This window comes from Nymphaea colorata, chromosome 5 (genome assembly GCF_008831285.2).
Source record: "Nymphaea colorata isolate Beijing-Zhang1983 chromosome 5, ASM883128v2, whole genome shotgun sequence".
NCBI lineage: Eukaryota > Viridiplantae > Streptophyta > Magnoliopsida > Nymphaeales > Nymphaeaceae > Nymphaea > Nymphaea colorata.
The window spans coordinates 11,405,892-11,426,929 of NC_045142.1; the positions used below are offsets into that span (position 1 = coordinate 11,405,892).

Sequence of the window (21,038 nt, forward strand, 5' to 3'; positions counted from 1 at the left end):
TGATCAAATCAGTGAAGAAACTGATCAGGTTTAAGGAAATCGAAGCATTCGATGCCTGAAAAGATTTTAAAAATCATTGTAAATTTGTTATTATTATTATTATTTAAATGCTGAATATAGACTTGAAAGTTTGGGGGTACCGACCGATTTGCCCAATGGCGCATTTTGTCAAAATTCGAGCATTGATTTGTTTTCTCCACTGTTTGCATATCAGAATACCTAGTAATATTTATTATCTTTTTTGTTCGTAGGATTTTTTTTTTTTTTATTTTAGCATTATCTTGGGTTGGATTGCAAGAACTTGTGCGCATTTAAGCATTTGATTTCAACAGGAGCGCGTGTTGATTCATGCATCAGCTGTCTTGCACCATACTTTTAAATCAGAGAGTTTGTCGGTACAAGTGTCTCTCGATTAGACACATTCTCACAAATTTTTGCGGCGACCCATTATAAAATTTAAATTTGATGTGTGATTCCTATTAGTGCACAAATCACCATCAAACCGTTTGATAGAGTGATTGAAACCTACAGCAAGCCATAAACAACGAGAGCTCGAGAGCTCGGCTCCTTAAAACTCACTCCATTTGAGTTCGAGCCAACTATTTTAATAAACGAGCCAAGCACGAGCTCATTTTTGGACTCATTTTTTTTACCGAGCGAGTTCATTTTTGGACTCGTTTTTTCGTCGACCCGAGCAAAAGCAATACTTATTTTGTTTTTTTCATTTTACGTTTCATTTCATCCCGTGCGTTCTCTCTCCTCCTTTTCTTTTTTTTCTTCTTCTTCAATGTTTCATCCAAATCAAAAGTGTCTTCAATACTTCATCTACAAAACCAGCCAAGGTACACCTTTCTCTCTCTCTCCCCCTCTCTAACTCTAAAACCCTTGCTCCAACTTTAGATTCTTCAATCCTTGCTCCCGCCCAAGCTAGGGTTTTTTCAAATCCCTCTACTCTCCCTTTCTCTCTTCCCCTTTTTAATCTCTCTCTCTCTCTCGTTTTGTCCGAGCCTTTTCCTCTACTCTCCTCTTTTCTCTCTCTCCCTCTTTGATCTCACTTTTGCCAAAGGAAGGCTTTTTGAAACCCTTTTGCCAAAGGAAGGCTTTTTGAAACCCTCAGTTGGGCCCAAGCAATGGTTTACCTCACTCTCTGGCTTGAGCGGGAGGCCCTTAACCATTGCAGGGCATAAAGGTGGGTTCTGGGTGGGGGAAAAGTAGGTGACAGCAGTGGGTGAATAGAAAAATGCCAATAGTTGGTGTTGGCTTTAGTGAAGACCTTCACTATAGTGGTGGCGGTAGTAGATCTCCATGATTTGAAGGTAGTGAAGACGATAGTGGTGGCAGTAGTAGATCTCTATGATATCAAGACGAAGCAGTGAGTCGAGTTTGTCGAACTTAATTGACCTCGAGCTCAACAAATTCTGCCGAGTCGAACTGGAGTTGCTTTGGTCGAGCTCGACTCGGCTCGTGTTCACCCCTACAAGCAAGTGAACCTGGTTATATGGGTCATATTAGTGCATGATTTTTCATGCGTTAATATGGTTAATAACTAAATACCTTTATAAATTAATAACTAAAATACCTTTAGTTTATAAAAAACAAAAAAAAAATTAAAAATGAAGAAAAGTAAAAAAATGATGAAGTGAGAACCACACATTAATGTTTGCAAGAACCAGCAAGCTAGAGTGAGAGAGACTGGTCATCTGAACCATGTTAGGCGATAAAGTAACCTGCAGTAACTTGTAACATGTGCACATTAAATTTCATTTCATGCACACACATAAATCAACGCATATCACACTCGTACATGCACACACAAGAAAGCACGCTCATAAGCTTGTCTTAGAGCGACTTATTCATATCTTCAAATAGTTAATGACATTGAAGGAGATGGTGTTGAGGCTGAGGCCATCTCCTTGAGTTTGGCGACGAAGCCTTGAACGTATTGCTGTTGCACCTTCTCATTGAGCAAGAATTCACGCAGTTTCGTGTTGTTGGCCCTCATCGCCTTCGCCTTCTCCGTCTCATCCTTCATGGCCATTTTCACCGCCTCGCACAGTGCCTCTCTGGTGAACCACCCATCCCTTGACCTCCTCTTGACGGACACACCAGCCTTCAGCCTCTTCACCACAAGCTTCGCGTTAAGAAACTGGTCCATGGTCTGGGGAAGAAGCACCGTCTGACACCCTCCAATTATAGCCTCCATCATCGAGCTCAGTCCGCCATGACCGATGTGTGCACCAACAGAGGGATGCCTCAAGATGTGCTGCTGTTGCACCCAGCCGCTGTGCACCACCCCTTTCCCTCCCATCCTCTCCCCCACAACCTTCGCTTCCAACCCATGCTCCTTCGCCTGTGCTGAAAAGTTGAGCACTGCTAGGAAAGGGCAGCCGCTCATCTCCAGCCCGGCGACGAGCTCGGCGATCTGCTCAATGGACAGGCAGAACTCACTACCAAAGGAGCAGAAAACCACCGATCTAGACGGAAATTGGCTCAGCCACTTCTCCCATCGGCCCTCAAGTTCCCCTGTTGGAGGTTTCGACGTGAGAGTGCCACAGAGGAGAGCCTTCTTCCCGCACAGGGACGTGACGAAGTTGATGTATGGGTCTTCCAGCTCGGTGGCACTCTTGAGGAGCACGGAGGAGCTCATCATCATCACGGCCAGCATCCTGGAGCATGGAGATATGCTCGATCTTTGATGCTTATACACGAATTGCAGCAAGTCGCGCGTTTCATATAGCTTCAGGCCGGTGAAAGCCGAGACCACTTTTACCGGTAGCATCTCGACAACACTAAGAGCCAGCTTCTTGGGGTGCAACTTGGTGAAAATTTTCATGGGCGTGGCGGACAAGGCGGTGCCGATGTAGAAGAAGACAGACTTGATTCCAAGGGAATCGGCTAGTTGGGGCAGCCAGTAGTAGACGAAGTCGAAGACTATGATTGTAGGGTTGAGCTTGCGGAGAAGGCCTTCGATCTGTGGCTTGCTGGCGTCGAGCGCTTCCATGAGAAGTAGGTTGGCGGACTGTGCCGCCACGGTCGACTCGACGCCGGCCGGCAGGCCTGGGACCGGGGTGAGATTGTAGTTGACAATGGGGATGGAGGGATGGAGGGTAGCACGTATCTTGGCGACAAGGGTAGGGGGAGAAAGGAAGGTGACCTCGATTCCATGGTCGATGAGTGCGTTGGAGAGTTGGATGAAGGGACAGATATGGCCAAAGCCGAGCCATGGCAGCATGACTAGGCGAAGAGGATGGGAGTCGCCGTTCATGGTGTTAATTTCTCCTTTTGCAGTGCTTGCTCACTGCTGCTGCTTTCTATGCAGTGGCTTTGCAAAGAGAGTGCGATGATTCTGGCTCTTGCAGAATGTATTTATAGACTATGTTGCCAGTACTGCAGGTCGTAGAGGATTAGACTTTCGAGTAACAGTATACGCTATTTAAAGCTAACATTTATTAGATAAGCCATAATGCATGTACGCGTCAATGATCTGTGGTATTCAACTGGTGGCACAAGAATGAGCTGTAATGTGGCTGTGGTAGGTCCCTTTAGTTATTTGCATAGAAAAGCTGGTGCATGTGATTTGGAAATAGAGTTTTCTATGTGTTCGATAGAGATCGTCAATCAATCATGAACCTCACTCCGAGGAGCTTAACATTGGTATAAACCTGGTCGTCAAATTGATTCTTATCGTCAAATTGATTCTTATGAACGCTGTTTCTTTAAAATATAAATGGTAGATGCACAATATTCTAGTTAACGGATGTCATGTTATTTGGGTCCCAAAGCATTCCTAAACTTTAGGAATAAGAGAAAAAAAAAATCGCATCAATGGTGAACTCCACAAATGTGTAGTCAATTTGTCACTAGTGTTAGTTCGAGTGAAGTAGTCCAAACAATGATTCATAATACAAAACCTCATGAATGCAACGGTTCCCTTTTCATTTATTTCTCTCGTCAGGTCCATTGAATCAAGCATATGAAAAAGGGTTCAGATCGCCACGAGCTTTTAATTGAGAAGTCGGCGTCAAACAAGCAGTAATGATTCTGAACACTTTCAATTTGAAGTCAAACTAAAGCAGCCCTACCAACAATTCATAATAGCAGGATCCGAAATCTTCCTTCTTTTTTCTTTTTCAGGAATAAGCCCGAGTCAAATTAAATTAGTGAATCGTATACCGTGAGGTTTTGGGTCCTATAATGTAAATGAGGAAGACGAAGTCACGCAGGTTTGAGAAGTCCTTTCAGGTGAACAAAAGGAGGTCAAGTAAAGTGTGTAGTTGTTAATAAAATATGATCATGTACATGCTACAAGGAGGTGAAATTCATTGACATATTCGTCGAATTTTGGGTGAAAAAAAGGGGTCTACAATTGATATTTCCAAGTAGGTGACCCACTTGTCACTATCGTTCAAGGGAGCTTACCTTTTCCCATTTTCATTTAAAGGGACATGTTTAAGAGAGTGATTTGTATGCACCACATTGCTACCCATAATAGATATGCATCAAAAAAAAAAAGAAGAAGAAAGTTAGTATTTCAGAGATTTTCTATAAAGAAGTTTATTATTCATTAGTTTTTAATTACCTTTTTTTGCCTTTGTAGGGGGCTTTCCTTTGGGGGGCAGAACCAGAATTTTTTCAAGAAAGGACCAAATCATAAATTAATAGGAGCTGAAATATAATTTTTCAAAATTTTTGTATAGGATAAATGAAAATTTTAAAATTTACAAGTAAATTTTTAATTTTTTTTAGAGAGGGGGGCCAAGGCCCTTGCTGCCCTTCTCCTTTTTACTGACCAAGGTATCCTGGTCATTATATTGCCTAGTACATAATTTTTATGTATAGAAATCAGTGCATCTCATAGTTGGCAAACTCGGGAATCAGACTGGGATCGGCAGCCAACCAGCCAGGTCAAGTCCTAAGAATTGACTATTGACATGCTACCGAGTTACCAGACTCTAACTCTCTCTTTCTTTCAAATGTTTTCTCAAGATGATATAATTAACTACTCATTGTTTAAAGACTTAGTGAAATCAGTAAAATGTAAAAAAATAAATAAATAAATAAATTATGTTCTCTTCATTGTTGGGAGGTCACCATGGCCCGATGGACCACCTTGTTTGGTCGAGAGAGAGAGAGGACCAGACTGGTTTGGGGTTATGGGCTTGGAGGCTTGGAGGTTATAAATAACAAATGGTCTACCCAGCTCCATCATATATATATCTCCAACCAATTCAGCCTTTTCTTCCTTTTCGGTTTCCCCATATTGATTCAAGAAAAAAAAAAACGAAATCAAAATCATTTTTTATCATTAATTTAGTTTTATATTGCCAAAACTCAAATTGAACCTGACTGGGCCAAGTCAACTGAGTCTTGGAGCCGATTCTCGACGAGTCATGGTGTCGATCACTTGGGCCCTAACCCTTGATTCAGTATGTAAACGATCCCCATCTGACTCGAAAATCACCCAAGTCCGGTCACCCAGTCTGCCATATTCAGTATGCTTCTGGTTTTTTAAGTGTCACAAGCTATTTTCATAACTTGAGGCACCAGAACACTTCTGCTGTTTACGGGCCTCAACAGAACCTAATTCCCCAATGAAGCATTGGTGTTCGGGTCGAACACATGCATGTGCCCCTTTTTGCGAGGACAAAAATGAAAAACGCAAGGGTCACCATCTTCGTTTCACTTCTTGTTACAGAGGGGACTTTTTGGATGTGCCTGTTGCAAAAATAGGATTGCTATTTCCTTCTTCCGAGTACAGTACTTGTTCATTATATTGTCCCAACTCATAACTTGCTTCATTTTGATGGGACTTACTTCCTGTTCAGGCAGAATTTATTCAAAATTCCGGGAAATTATTGGATAAGGTCCCAGAACATTTCCATTATATGCCGAATCAGAATAATTTTCATTATATTGTAAAGGGTCCCAACATGGCATAACTTGCTTCATTTGATAAGACAGTTCCTGTTCAGGTAGTACTGATTTAAATTGCAGGAAATTATTCGACAAGTTCTTCAATATTTAAGATTTCGGCTGTTTCGTAACATCTTGGGCAAATAATTTCTTTTGAATAACCAACATTTGGCATCTTCCGAGCTGATTTTCTACCTATTTAATGGGGTGAAACTTGATTATGCATCAGCGCCCTCTGTCATTCCATGAGTCGGACCATTTATTGATTCATCTCAATCGATTGTGAAAAACAAAAAAAGAATTATATTTACTAATAACGGATATATATATATATATATAATATTCAAAACATTGAACCTGTTAATTTATCAAACGAATTTAACGGGTACGCGAACCATTTGGGCATTTAGCTATGCCGTTGAAAAAACCGCCGGTGTAGGATTGTTTTTTAAATGTCAGCACCCATTCAATTTGGAGAATGGGAACAAAGAAATTCAACTCAACACTTACTTAAGAGGTGATGCCCCCTTCATTTGTTCGATCCCTATAAGTCATGATGTGATTGCATGAGCGTTTAGGGACCTAATCACGTTGGCAAGAAAGTGAAAGTTGAGTGATTAATTCAATTCCTATTGATATTACTCTACTAAACGACAAATGATAAGGTGCATGACACTCTAGCTGATAAATTGCATCATTATTGCTTAAATCTCAAAGCAGCCCCAACCATGAGGACAGCCGATGTTGAAGTTTTAGTTGACAAAAAATATGCCGTTCTTGCACAGATCTCAAAGCGGCGGAAGACATGGGCCTTAGAGGCAAAGGGAAAAGTGGAGTCTCAGCTTCTGCAGTGTGCCACCATGTGGCTGTGTGAGCAGGACAGATTCATCCTTTTATAGGAAATATTTCCTTCACCCTTTAGTTTCTATAATTGTAATGGGGATGTTCTTAATTACTTTTTACCTTCTAATGTATTATGGTCATATGGCACCAGAACACTCATTTTCATATGCTCCCACGGCTCCACCATGGATGGAGCAGTACCTTTTGCCACAGTAAATAATGATTTTCTCTCTCTTTCACACAGGAGCGCAGCAGTACTTTTTGCTATATATATATATATATATATATATATATATATATATATAGAGAGAGAGAGAGAGAGAGAGAGAGAGATCATTATTATGCACATGTGCTGTCGGTCCAGAGGATGTTCATTCAAAAATCTTTACGGGAGTACTTTTAAGTTGTCTCAAAGGCGAAATTATAAATTCTTGAAGTATAGACATTGTAAAATGCTATATTTATCACACAGTCATGCTGTGTTCCATATTGCTTACATCAAACATGCATCTAATGAGTGATTAAATGCTAGCTATAAAAGAAACTGCAAACAATTGGAGATCATGCCTGAATGATCTTTTTCTATTCTAAAACCGCTGATTTTTTTTTTTATCTTGCCTTAGCTCTCACATTAAAACCTAAAATGCTTGTTAAATCTTCAATGTTTGTTCCAATTATAGTAAAAATATAATGCAATATGAGAGACATTGAGTACAAGATGCACACACATAAATACGCCATAAGAGAAAAGCACTTGCTGCCACGGTCTACAGAACTGTGGCTACACAGCTTAACAGGTACAAGTCAATATTCTGGGGAGCGACCTATTTATAGAAGATACACATTATATTACTCCAGAACAAGAATTCCAGAATAAAATTGAGTCAGCCACAATAGTTGCAGCTCACACAGCAAGCTTGCAGTGACTGGTACGTTCCTCTCTGATCTCTGTTATGCACGAGCTTGTTTTAGAGGCATATTATGAATATATGTTTTTAAAGGAATTGGCAGAGCGACATATGGGATGGGCAATGGAGACAGTTGCCCACACCAGCCCCACAAAAACTCTTTATTTTTATATTAGTAACTTAAAACATTTGTTCATTTATATATAGTGGTTCCCTTAAGGTCCGATGGTTTTTTAGTTGTTGCCTGTTAGTACAAAATTTCTGGCTCTGCCGCTATATAAAGAGTGTCTTTTTAAAGCAAATTACAGAATATAAGTAGTTTTATTTTGTAAATTGAAAGGGACTATGGCTTTTCGTGCCCATTGACCCACTCACCCTTTTCATTTGGAGAAAGAAACTGATAAAGAAAGAAACTAGAGGAGAAGAAGGAGAAGAATAAGAAGAGAGATTGAAGAGAAATAAAAGAAAGGAGGTAAATCTATCTTTAAATTAGGCCTTCTTTCATTTTCATTTATTCTTTTGTAAATTGTTAGCCTAGATATTTTTATTCGTCAATTTATTGTGGAATATATCAATTTTATCTTGTACAAGCATAAATTTTAGAGTTTATGTACTTTCTGTTACTTTAAGAGGGTAATCTAGACGCATATGGTTTGTATTTTTGGGGGATCTTTTATTATGGCTTTGATTGACAAGAATGAGTACTTAAATTCAGTGAAATATGGTAGATCAATTTTAGGCTTCACGTGAGATTAAAAATGGGAGTTGCTGCAGAACACTTTTTAGATTTTTGTCTAATCCTAAGTGTAAAGCATATGTCTGAATTCATGTTATTGAGTTATAATTAGGTAGACATTCAAATATGAACACATTTTGTTGAATAGAAATTTTCTTTATGTGGTGAGCAGCATTTAGTCCAGCTTGCTTTATTGCTTATTCTTGAATGCAGTATAAATGTTTATGATTTTAGATATATACAGCCACCTTTGCTTGCTTTGATTATCTTCTTATTATAACTGTGCTCTGTTTTGGAAGCATAAATTGATATTAGTTTTTTGTTTGACGATGAGATGTTTAATGATTGGAAGCAACTTCTTGTTACTTAAGTTTGTAATTAAATTTTTAACAAAGCATTTGTCGTCAGAATCTAGTTTTTCCCTAATAATAAAATTGTAAGAAAGTCTCTATCATGACTGGCAGCAAGAGCTGCCTTGGAGCGGTGACCACTAAAGCATACCTCGTAATGGATAGAGCATGTAAGGGGTAAGGAGCAAGTCATGTCAAGGCACTGCAATTGTTTAATTTGTTAAAAATTTTGGATTAAAAAAAAATTCCTCAAAAAACAGCAATTGTAACTCTTCTATGAGTTTAGAATGAATAGATGGTTACTAGTATCAAAGGGGACAACGACATTCATCATGACATTAAAGAAGAAGATAATTTTGAAGAAAGTGATAGCACAAGTCAAGGAAATCTCAACAAGAATGGTAATAGAAAAGATAATTTTATTGCTTCCTTATTGGTGTAAAAGAATATTGATGATCACCAATGGTTCACTGCTCAGGTGCATGAGCTCTTGCCATATAACTCATGTAAGACCGTCGGGAACCATGTTACATGTACACAAATAGTGAGAACCTCAACCAAAAAGCAAGATAAGAAAATTATTAAGGAAAGAGCGGATAGTTCTAAATCTTTCTTTCTCTCTCCCTCCATCGTGTTTCTTAAACTAGCTGCAAGATCCAAGTTAGAGGAGCGAATCCTTCAAAAGTTGAACCTTGGTGAGAACAACAAGATAGGAAAATTGTTAAGGAAAGAGAGGATAGTGGATGTAGGCTAACAATGATCCATTCTAAATCTCTCTCTCTCTCTCTCTCCCGTGTTTCTTAAACTAGCTGCAAGATCCAAGTTAGAGGAGCTAATCCTTCAAAAGTTAAACTTCGATTGGAACAACAAGCCATCCTATGGGCAAATTCAACAAACTATATATAAAAACCAAAAATAAAAGAGATATAAAATTATTATAAAAGAAGTAAGAAAGAAAAACTTTAGAAAAATTATTAGTATAAATATATGATTGCATATTTTCTTTAGATTAATCATTTCATGTTTCATTGTCTAAATATTTGTTAACTATAGTATTGTTCTTGTGAATTGCTCACTGGGGTTGTTAGTACTCATTATTTACGTATCATCTTTTCAGCGAGAGTCAGGATGCCTGAACAATGTAGTTGAGCAACATTTAAGCCAAACCATGAGAGTTGCATTACAAGTAATAGATAGAATATTTTATTTTATTGCTACGTAGAGTCCAAAGTGGCAAGTAAGAAAAGAGTGTATGTTTATAAGCAATATAATTGTACAAGTTGCATTGCCTTGTTTGGTAAATCGTGAATACATTAATGTTAGATTTTGGATTCTAGTGAATTTGATCATTAGCATGGTAAGGTAACTGATAATTATTTTTTTAGTTTTTTTTTTTTTTTCATTCTCTAGACCAGGGGTGACATCTTGCTAGCAAAGCAGGTCATAGGTTTTAAGCATTAAGACAGGAGCGTGCATATAGGGTGAGTAAGTTATTTACTATAGAACTCATGAAAGATGACAAACTTTGTAGGAAAATGCTGCATCAACATAGTGGTCGTGCATTTAATTGTGAAATTGAGGTACCACCAGCTAGTTCTTTCATGGAAATTAATGCCCTAAGTTCCATAACCGATACGTGACCCAAGCATGTTTAAAATGGGCATGCAAGTTGAGCGCACAAACATTTAAGCAGACACGTACGGTGTGCAATTATTTTTAGGTGCTACAGATCTTGCAAAGGCGGAAGCATAATGGAATGAAATGAGGGAAGTTTTTAATTATCTACATAGCTTTACCAAAAACGGCCTCAATTCTGCAATATTTTTATTACAAACTATCGCTAAAGCTTGGTGAGAAATTGTTACCGAAAGGAATCCAGATCCTAATACCATCACATGGGCTAAATTGATAAGGGAATTTGAAGACAAATATTATCCTCCTGCTTATTTATAGAATAATATGCAAAAACTTTTCCAAGTCAAGCAAGACACATGAGAGCTTATGAGTGTGAACAAAAATTTGCATGTATAATTTTTTAACTAGAATAACTTTGGGCGAGGCTGAGAAGTGTAGAAGATTTGAATATGGCTAAACTTACAACTTAGGGGTAAAAAGAGTCAACATGATACATAGTGCTTTTGCAATTGGTATATGTTGCACATCAAGCAAAGATAATTATGTCAAGCTAATGCAAGTCAAGGAATGAGAAGCCGCAAGTCAACGAAGAAGGAAAAGTCATATCAAGCTAATGCAAGGCAGTAAAATTGGTAAACTTTGTTAGTCAATGTGGTCATTTCAACAATAATAAGAAACTATCATGAGGGGCAGTAGTTTTATTATTGCCAATCAGAGAAGGGTCACTTATCCTATTGGAAGAGCACATATTTATGTTACTTTAGGTGAAGAATCAACTACAAGGTCATTAGGATCAATGGAAACATGTGGAACATGGATGAAGTCATTTGGGGGAGTGCCAAAAGGGGCTTTCAGGTTGTAATGATCAGTATGGTCAGATTGTATCATTTACTAGAAGAAACTAGTTAGTTCTGGAGGTGTTTAGAGACTTGACCCTTAGGAGCTACAGTTTCAAGTTCTAGTAGATTAGCTAGTTCAACTCATACTGGTAAAGGTTAAACAAGTATATCAAAAAATAAAATTTGAGATTGAGGATGTGTTTTTGCCATGCTAGTTGAAGAAGATGTGGCTGCCCATATGTAATTGCAGGTAAATGCTCTTTTGGTAATAAGAAGTATATGTTCTTGTTGATCCAATCTCAAATAACTTCTTTATACCACTTAGAACTGCCACTTGCTTCAATTGAAAGTATAGTATTTTACTACAATGTTTCACAATAACTACTCCTTTGGGAAATGTTGCAATAGTTGAAGAAGTGTATCATACATGTACCATTTTCCTAGAATAAATCACAAATTCTTGTGGATTTGATAACTATGCAAATTCAAGAGCTTGGAATTATTCTAGGCATGTCATTAGTGAAATATCAAGCCTTAGTGGATTGTAATAAGAAGGAGGTCAGTTTCCATGCTTCAGATTGTGTTGTAGCAATATTTTTTGGAGAACGTCAAATTTTGCCTACATCTTTTATCTCCCATCATGTTGCTTAGAAATATTAAGGAACAAGTGTGAACTTTCTTGGTGTCAGTAATAAAATACATCAACTCCAAAGCATAAATTAGAAGACATCTCTAGGGTTTGAAATAGAAGAATTTCAAGGCTTTTGGGTTGTAAACTTGCCTTTGGTACGGAATTTGATTAATAAGAACAATTATTAATCAAGTATTGGAACCGACACCTTATAAAGCTTTTAGCAGTAGAAAATACAGAAATGCCATTCTGTTGAAATAAAGTAGGGAAGGAGATTACTGGGGCCAGAGATAGTGTAGATAACTGCAAATAAGGTCAACTTAGCCAAGGAAAGTAGGAAAATAGCCCAAGATCGAGCACAAAGTTATATAGATAATAGACATAGTGACCTTTAGTTTGAAGTCACATATATAGTCTTTAAGCTATTAACTTAGAAAGAAGTGGCAAGATTTGATAGGAATGCAAAATTGAAGTCATATGAAATCTTAGAGAAAATGGGCAATGTAGCATATAAACTCAAATTACCTTCTGAATTATCGAAATTTAATAATGTCTTCCACGTATCAATTTTGAGGAAATACCTTTTTGATCCCCACACATTTTATGCGGACCGAGTTATCCAATTGAAAGAGAACTTGACTTACCCAGTAAGTGCACATATATTATTTAATCAAAACAATTCTTTCATCACGAAAAAGTTGTATCTATGTTTCTGTTTCTTTTTTTTTTTTGTGTCAGTTGTATTTTTACAAGCTGACAGTATGAAGGAACAAGAAAAGGCAGAGGGTGTATCGAAGATTGGCTTGTTCTGTGTTAAGAGGAATAAAATCCAGTTTGATACTTGGCGTATGTGTTCGTTGTCTCTCAGATGGTCGAGATGAATGGCTGAGTGGAGGCCTGTGGAAAGGAAATGTAAATGCCTTCATTGGTAAACCGTCAAAACATTTAGGGGCCGTTTGATATACCTAAAACCATGGAATTTTAGAATCAAATGCGTATTTTTTAATAAATTGAAATTATTAAACAAACAGGGTATTTTGTCTCCCAAATTAGAAAAGTAAAATCTAGAATTTTGATTCTATTCCAATTTGAGGATGAACTACTGAAATTTTCATTTTTGAATCAAAATTCCAAACCATCAAAGCCCCTTTGAAAACAAAGAGTTAATATACTGGGCGCTAGGAGTCGGATCTCCAAAGGATTTCACACGAGTCAATCTAAACAAGAATCAATAGTGCATGGACCGTTTGTCCACTAAATGACATTCATTTCCGTCTCATTTATTGGCATTTATCACTTACAGCTATATATAATGCACCGAAAGAAATGAATGAAAACCCATGCATCTATCCGTCTGCATCGATCTGCATGGGTACATGATCAACTTGTATGTAGGAGTATTACTGCCACATGGCCACCTGTAATTGCTATGGTGACAAGTCACGGCAATTGGTCTGTGTCGCAGCACCATGCAGGACCAACAGTTGTACAGGTTTAAAACCATCGAACGCAGAAACTACAAGTTTTAAGACAGACGAATCTAGGCTGGTCGATCATGATCTGACAAGCAACAGGAACAGAGAAGAAATTCTCTCTCATCACATCCTTTACATTTGTGACCACTAGCAGCTAGGTGGCTGCCTCTTAAAGAGGGATGGCTCCCCATCTCCACCATCCTCAGCGGGGGATGGCTTTCCATCTCAGACCTCCGCAGCGGATGCCGATCCTTAGAGATGCCATCAATGGCTTTAACGCTTTCAGAAATCATAATTGCCGATGACCGTGTTCATCTACCTAAACCAATTGCTTCTCCTCTGGTCTCTTCTACTAAGGAGCTGCAAGGCAGCTGGTTGACTTGCAGATCTGCTTTAATTTGAATCTACCGAATATGAATCGCGCAAGGACTCACCTGGCCAGAGGTCGTCAGCTTTTGTTGTTCGAAACTATCTACGACTTACTATTGCAGGAGAGGTAAACGTTGTAAGGTAGTGAGCAAGAATTTCATTCATGTTCGGCTGATGCCCCCGACTCTCCGGCCAGAGTTTGTCAGCTTTTATATGGAAAATATCTTGTAACTAGCTTTTGCGTGAAGGTAAAAGTGGTAAACCTGTGACCTTCGTGTTCGTGGTAAGAGGGAAGTAAGAGTCAGTTATTGGTACAACATGGAACTGACATAGGGCGGACCCAGGATTTTTTTTTGCAAGGGCGGGCCAAATGGAGACTGAGTCATGGGCGGGTCATTTTTTTTTAGCGGCCCCCTCCCTCCGCCCTGAAACTGATGGATCGGCCATTTTCGGGCTTTTCGATATGAAAATAAGTTAGGAAATTAATTTTGCAAAAAACTGAGCTTTTTGGCAGTTGCAAAAAAAACGCATCCTCGTCGCATGAAACTGACGCATGAAATATTATTACCAACGTTTACGACTTTACGTTACTATCGGCGTCGATAACCGTGTCGTTAAAACCTTTTACCAATGTCCGATATGTCGAGGATTTTTTTTTACTGAAGTTCGCAGTATGTCGATCAAATTTTTTTATAACCGATTTTAATACGTTGTCGAGATGCAACGACTATTGCGTTGGAATGACGGTGATAGGTTTTATCGATATTTGTTTTTACCGACGACCAGTTGAAATGTTGTGGTAAAAATTTTTACCAAAGCGGTTTCGAATTTTACCGACTTTTTTCCGCCATCGGTAAATCCTCTGTTTTTTGCAGTGTCATTTTTGTATTCTTAAAAGCTCACCAAACTTTTAAAATTTGCACCTGTAGTTTTTACTAAAAATTGGCTTTCATCAATTTAATATAGATTGGCATCAATTAACATAATAATTCACTATCACAAAAACCGTGTTTTATTGAAAAAAGACGCGTATATACGGCAAAACAAGTCAGTCATGTAATATCCGTTTTATTCCTGTCTTTTAAAAAAAACATCAGAAAATAAAAACACATATAAAACGTGTATTGTACCCGTGTTATACAGTTTTTTTGTTTTTTTATTTTTTATAATTTTTAAGATTTATTAAATGTTTTATTTTTTTTTAAATTTTCTGATATTTTTCCGTTTTATTTCCGAGATATACAATTTTACCGTATTATACCCGTCTTTTTTCTCGCCGTATATACCCATACAGGTTGGTTGTGACAATGGATAATATATATGAGTCAAACTCTCTCAATGTAAACCATTTCCAATATGCCCTCAGTTGTAATTATTATTACATTAAAGTTAGCTTTAGTCAATATCATCTATCTATCCTTTTCTAAGTGAGTTCAAAGGACTCACGTGTCTATTACTTTACTTATGTCCATGTCCAGCAGTCTATTAACTAGATTGTCATCATCCTAATTAATAGCAATGTGCAAGAATCAATTTAGTAGTCAAATCAGTGGGGCTGCATATTCGGTGAATGGCTGATTCTCCAAGTCAGTGAATTGGTAAAATTATTCAAAAAACTCTTCTCAAAAACTCGAAAATATAAAAAATATTAATTATAAAATAAAATTCACTAAATATGTAAAAGGTTGCATTGGTTATGGAAATAATTGATCAACAGGCAGCGTTGATGTTATTGTAACGATGTTATTGTAAGTGGAAAAAATATATGAGGATCGCAGTGCATACAGCGTCACCGCGTTTTCATTGATAAATATAATGGCTGATTACAACGTTACATCATTTACAGGTCATCCCCATCGGTTGACAACGGGAAACTTTACAAGGAAATAAATATAGTCACAACAAAGACAAGTTAATAAATCTATTACCATGATAATTTGATCACCGGTTAACTAAATCTTGAGTGGCAGAAACCTATTATTTGGGAGTAGGCTGAAGCTTTTGCCTAACCCTTTATACCTTTATGCTATACTGTTTTTTTCGGTGCCTTAATGTGTTGCCCTTATTTCGCTCCAACTTGTAAGTCGGCGGCCCCTTTGTACAGGAAAGTTGACGCCCCCATGATTCGAAAAGAAAACTGACTGCCTACCAGCCCCTACCTCCTTCGGTGTGCCAGCCACCTTGGATTGTTAAACATTTCTTGTAACTTGATTGTCTATAATGATTACATCTTCGATCATCACTTGCCTTAACACGCTCCATCAAGCTGAGCATTGTAGGAAACGTATTTAGCTTGCACCAAAAGTCTTCCAATATGACTGTTGATCCAAGGGGCCTGGTCATTCCATCAGCTACTTGCTCCACAGATCTAATAAATTTGATTTAAATGTAGCCTTTGGCTACATGATCTCAAGAAATTTGACTTCAAGATAATCTTTACAAGCATGAACGACTAGATTTGCTGCAAGATAAAGAGCTCCAAGACTGTTGCACCATAATATATGTGGACCAACATTTGAAAATTCCAAATCTGTTAGCAAATATTTGAACCATACAGTTTTGCATATGCTTGCCCCTTATGATCTGCCTCAATATTCAAACAAGCTACAATCCTTTGGTTCCCCATTGCCCAGAAAATGGTATTCCTTCCTAAAAGAGTGACAAGACTTTCATAGGTTTCTGATTGTCGTGATTTTGAGAGAAAGCCATGGGCATGAAATGTCTTTTTTAGATTTTAAACCTTGTCACTACCTTAATTTTGTGTTGCCTTTGTAAGGGGCTCTCCTTTATACTGTCCTTGGGTATTCTGGTCATTACAAGTCTGGTGCAGGGGCAGAGCCAAGGAGGGCTGGCAGGGGCTGTGGTCCACCTCAATAAAACTTTTGTAAAAAATTCTACTTGAAATTTTGAAAAAATTTTATTTAGTCTATCTAAAAATTTTGAAAAATTATATTTTGGCCCTCGTCATTACACACCCCTACGTGCATACAACCAGTATGGGATGAGATGGCCCCCTTAAAACTTGATGGTTCTGCATCCAAATCACAGGATTTGGCTTGCTACATAGCACACAGAGATAGCACACAGAGTGAGTTGAGTGCACCACTCAGTGCACACAAGACATATACACCAAAAAAGAAAGAGGGTGGGAGTTGCGGTATTTTAGAAGTTATTTAAAAAATATATATATCGTTTTAGTTTTTTAACGTTTTTCAGTTTTCTTTTTTGTCTACAAATGTTTCTCTTTTTCTATATACCAGGAGCATTTTGGTCATTAAACATACTGACATGCACCGGCGTGCACATATTACCAGCTCCACGTACACATGCCTTTGTTTTGATGATCCGTCATGGATCAGGAGGTGACCTTTGGATGGACATGTGTCTCAGCTCAGTGTAAGGTTGGATCAGAGAGCTACTGTCTAGCTTTGAATGAGTTCATCACCTGCACGGTCATTGGTCAAGGATGCCTCATTCATTCACACTTGTTAAGTCGACAGGTGTAGACAGGTGTAGGCTGAAGGCGCCATTATGAGAGTTCTTCACATCATCATTAAGAATACTTGAAATGGGAGATACCTAATGTACCATTGATTGCTGAGAAAAAACATGACAATCGGTTGCAAGAGATGGCTGGCGACGGAAGATTGCTGATGAAAATAACGCGGTGTCATTCAGATTCTAAGCAAGAGACCGTCTTCCACGTTGTTCATCTTGATGCCGTGGACTTGTCTTTATGATGGCAGCTTTATCACTTAGATCATGTTGCTCAGGTTGCCCTCTTGAGTGTTCGTCAAATAAGATGTCACACCCTTCACTGTTCGGTTCAAAACAAAGGTAGTCTTCATGCCGGCTGCCGTATGCAAGGATATTAAGTACATAGCAAGGTTCTTGGTTGAAACTTGTTCCGTTTTGAAGTGGTTGAAAACTTGGAGTGACATTAACAGACAAAAACCTTCAAACATAGTCTGGTTGAAAATCAATAATATTTTAATTTTGTAGGTGATTTTTGATTCAAGTTGATATAGTTGGCAAATGATTAATAATGTATATTGCAGCCTGAAAGGCTTTTACACAAGCTTTTTTGTGCATTTTAGCATCAATCGTCTCCTACTTAAACTATGCCGGTTTTTACTCTCAACGATGCCATGCTGTTCAGTAGTTTGTGGGCATGAGAACCAATAAGGTTTTCCATGAGATTCAAGATATTTTGCAAATCTTTTATCACAAAACTTACCCCCATTGTCGGATTGAACAATTCTATTGGAAGCACTTAATTGCTTTCCAACCATTATTTTGAAATTCAGAGCATTTATGTGCCTCTACTTGGCCTTTGGTAGAGGGAAAATCCATAGAGAGACTCGAGTGATTATACATCCACAAGCAATAAAACCTAGGGCAGGAGTCAACACATCCATATGAAGAACTTCCAAAAACTTTGACACGTGAAAGTTAGAGGGATAGAGAAAGAAAGAGGGAAAGTAATAAGTTTCTTTAAACGAAATCCCTTGTCTTCATTGTAACTCTTGTAAAAACAATTTGACTTTTATATACTATCTGATCTCCTTGTGATTAATGGCTTAGGTGATTCACATCAAGCCTGGTGTGTGATGAGTCTTTAATTATGCAAAGACTTCGCCAGGACCTTGCTCGGCTGCCTTGGGCCATCCTCATGGATGACTCAAGTATTCTTTTTATTAAAAAGAAGGCATTAGGCTGGCCCTATGCCTTTTCGAGACAGAGAAGAGGTGGATGCGTCTTCCCCAACGGCCACTTCCCCGCTGCCCGTCCTCTTGCCGGTGGAATGCCGCTGGTATGTCAAGTCGTGAAAATAAGTTTTATTTGATTTATCTACTACTACCCATACAAATGAAAAATCAACAAATGACTACTACCTGTCCTAGTTGATGTTTGTGACGGCTACTCCTAGGGATGCTTTACACCTAGTATCTTAAGGCCAACTGGTGTAAGATTTGTTGGCTCAACGTTTGTTACAAGGATGCAATAGAAAGTCTAAGGTGTTGATATTGCACATGGTTAGGGCTTCACATAACTATGGATATCATATTAGGAGTTATTAGTTCGTCTAGAAACAATTTAGGTCATAGGTTATGCATTGCATTGAGCCTAGCTAGCTGGTTGAGTTGCACGAAGTTATTTAAAGAGAGTATAGGTTATTTAGGGTTTTGTTTTAGATAGATTAGGTCATACTCTAGTGTAATGTCTACTTTTTTTTCTTGTGTCTCAATGTTTATACAGGTTCATGCACTGAATTAGCAACGGCATCCTAAGAGAAAAGTCAGTGGATACATAGAACATCCCTTGTGAGTTTTCATGCTCTATTTTTAGTTTGTTCTTGTTGAACTCGTCAGTAGAACTGCGTTCATTGAGATATGTTGTCTTATATCTTGATTCTAGGTGTGTGTAGTTATGTCACGACCCAAGTTTTGAAACAATTTTTTTTTCTTGTAAAAAAAGGAAAATGTAGATATATTGTGAAATGAACATCAAGTCTTTAAAAGTCAAATCAAATCTTCCGTAATGACCAAAGCATAAATAGATTCAATGAGAAGAACGGTGTCATAAGAACCCATGTACATGCCAAAGAAAAGATAACAATGACTCAATAGAAATAAATTCTCAAAAAATCCCAGAGTCGACTCACTGCTAAGATCACCAATGCTAGTCCATTGCAAAATTAAGGGTGTCCTTCCAAAAGCCAATATTCAATCAAGAACTACCTATAGACATAGAACGGAAAATGAGTAGAGTCAGACTGCTCGGAGTATGGAGATATCCAACAAGAGGTGCAGCACGGTTCGGCAAAATAGATATACAGTTATATCAAACAAAAACCAGTATGCAGCTCATGACCACCACATGTGAACTGAAACCTTAAGCATTACCAAAGTTAAACTTACTACCACAAAAGTAGTAACATGACCCATTATGGTTTGCAATAATGCACCAATAGTTTAACAACCACGGTCATAGTGACAAGAATCAGCAGAAATTCATGTGGGCACAAACACAGGCATAACAAAATCAATTGTCACTAAGCAGTCCATAAAGACCAATGGTAATAAGCAGTGAAGCCTCTTGAGATATCCTAGAGTGCCATTATAGCCGCAATGTCCAACCTCCCAACCTTAACCCAAGTGGTAGACCAGCCCTTCTTGGCACCCGGGTTGAGGGACTAAGAGATGCCTTTCTCTCCAACACAAACAGAAACATAATCTCTAGCCCTTGTGCCACCGAATACCCCATAGGCAGTCTGGTGCAGACGGAGGAATGGGCAGCCACACTGAGCTCATGCAACCCCATAACCTCCTGAAACAAACCAACCTCCAGACTCTGCTCACACTCACATGTGTCATAGCATAAGACATATTCAATGTTCTTTCGTATATCAACAAAGGATTTGTCATATCAAAACATATTCTAGTATTCCTCATGGAATCCAGCCTTGAGCACAATTCTCAAGATCAACAAGTTCAACTGTCTAAGAACACATTACCATACAAAATTTTGATCAGATTGTGTTACAATGAGCATTGTTGGTCAGCAAATTTCTGGAGAGAACAATTGTTCAATTCCATTTCATTTACACCCACAATAAAACATTTTCATGAACAACATTATCAATGCTCAAATGTGCTCATAAGATTGTCAATGTGCCCCTTAATATACATATGTATAAGCAGCATTATCTTTGTCCTGGTGTCTTCATACAATTGTCATGAATACAAATAGATATGAATAATACCATCTCAATCCTAACATGCACATAAGGTTGTTAAGTATATATGTGTAAGAACAACTTTATCTCAACTCTAACGTGCACAAATTGGTGTAGGAATATACATGTATGACAACATTTATCTTTGCTCTAATATGTACATATGATTGTCATATTGATAGGTAAAAGCAACATTATCTCATCTCTGAAATATCTATATGGTTGTCATATATATTCAAACAAGAATAGTATTGTCTCATCTTTCATATATTCATATGGTTGCCATACATATTCATCTAAGAACAACATTATCTTGTCTCTGATATATCTATATGATTGTCATATATATATTTAAGCAAAAAGTATTATCTCATCTATGATATATTTATATGATTATCATATACATTTAAGTAAAAATAGCATTATCTCATCTATTATATATCTATATGATCATCATATATATGTGTGTAACAATAACATTATCTCATCTATGATATATATATATATATATATATATATGTGTGTGTGTGTGTGTGTGTGGACAGTATTATCTCACTCATCTATGATGTATTCATATGATTGTCATATATATGTGTAATA

General features: G+C 37.8%; 1 protein-coding gene across 1 annotated transcript; it reads right to left on the minus strand.

Annotated features, from left to right (window-relative positions):
- Positions 1-1,723: 1,723 nt before the first annotated feature.
- LOC116254701 (UDP-glycosyltransferase 79A2-like) lies at positions 1,724-3,345 on the minus strand. Its single transcript, XM_031630245.2, has one exon. It carries the CDS (start codon positions 3,263-3,265, stop codon positions 1,862-1,864), a length of 1,404 nt encoding a protein of 467 aa, XP_031486105.1. The 5' UTR covers positions 3,266-3,345; the 3' UTR covers positions 1,724-1,861.
- Positions 3,346-21,038: the final 17,693 nt, after the last annotated feature.

What these genes read in the sequence shown, in the direction of transcription:
- LOC116254701 (XM_031630245.2), bottom strand. Translation starts at nt 3,265, where the DNA reads ATGAACGGCGACTCCCATCCTCTTCGCCTAGTCATGCTGCCATGGCTC.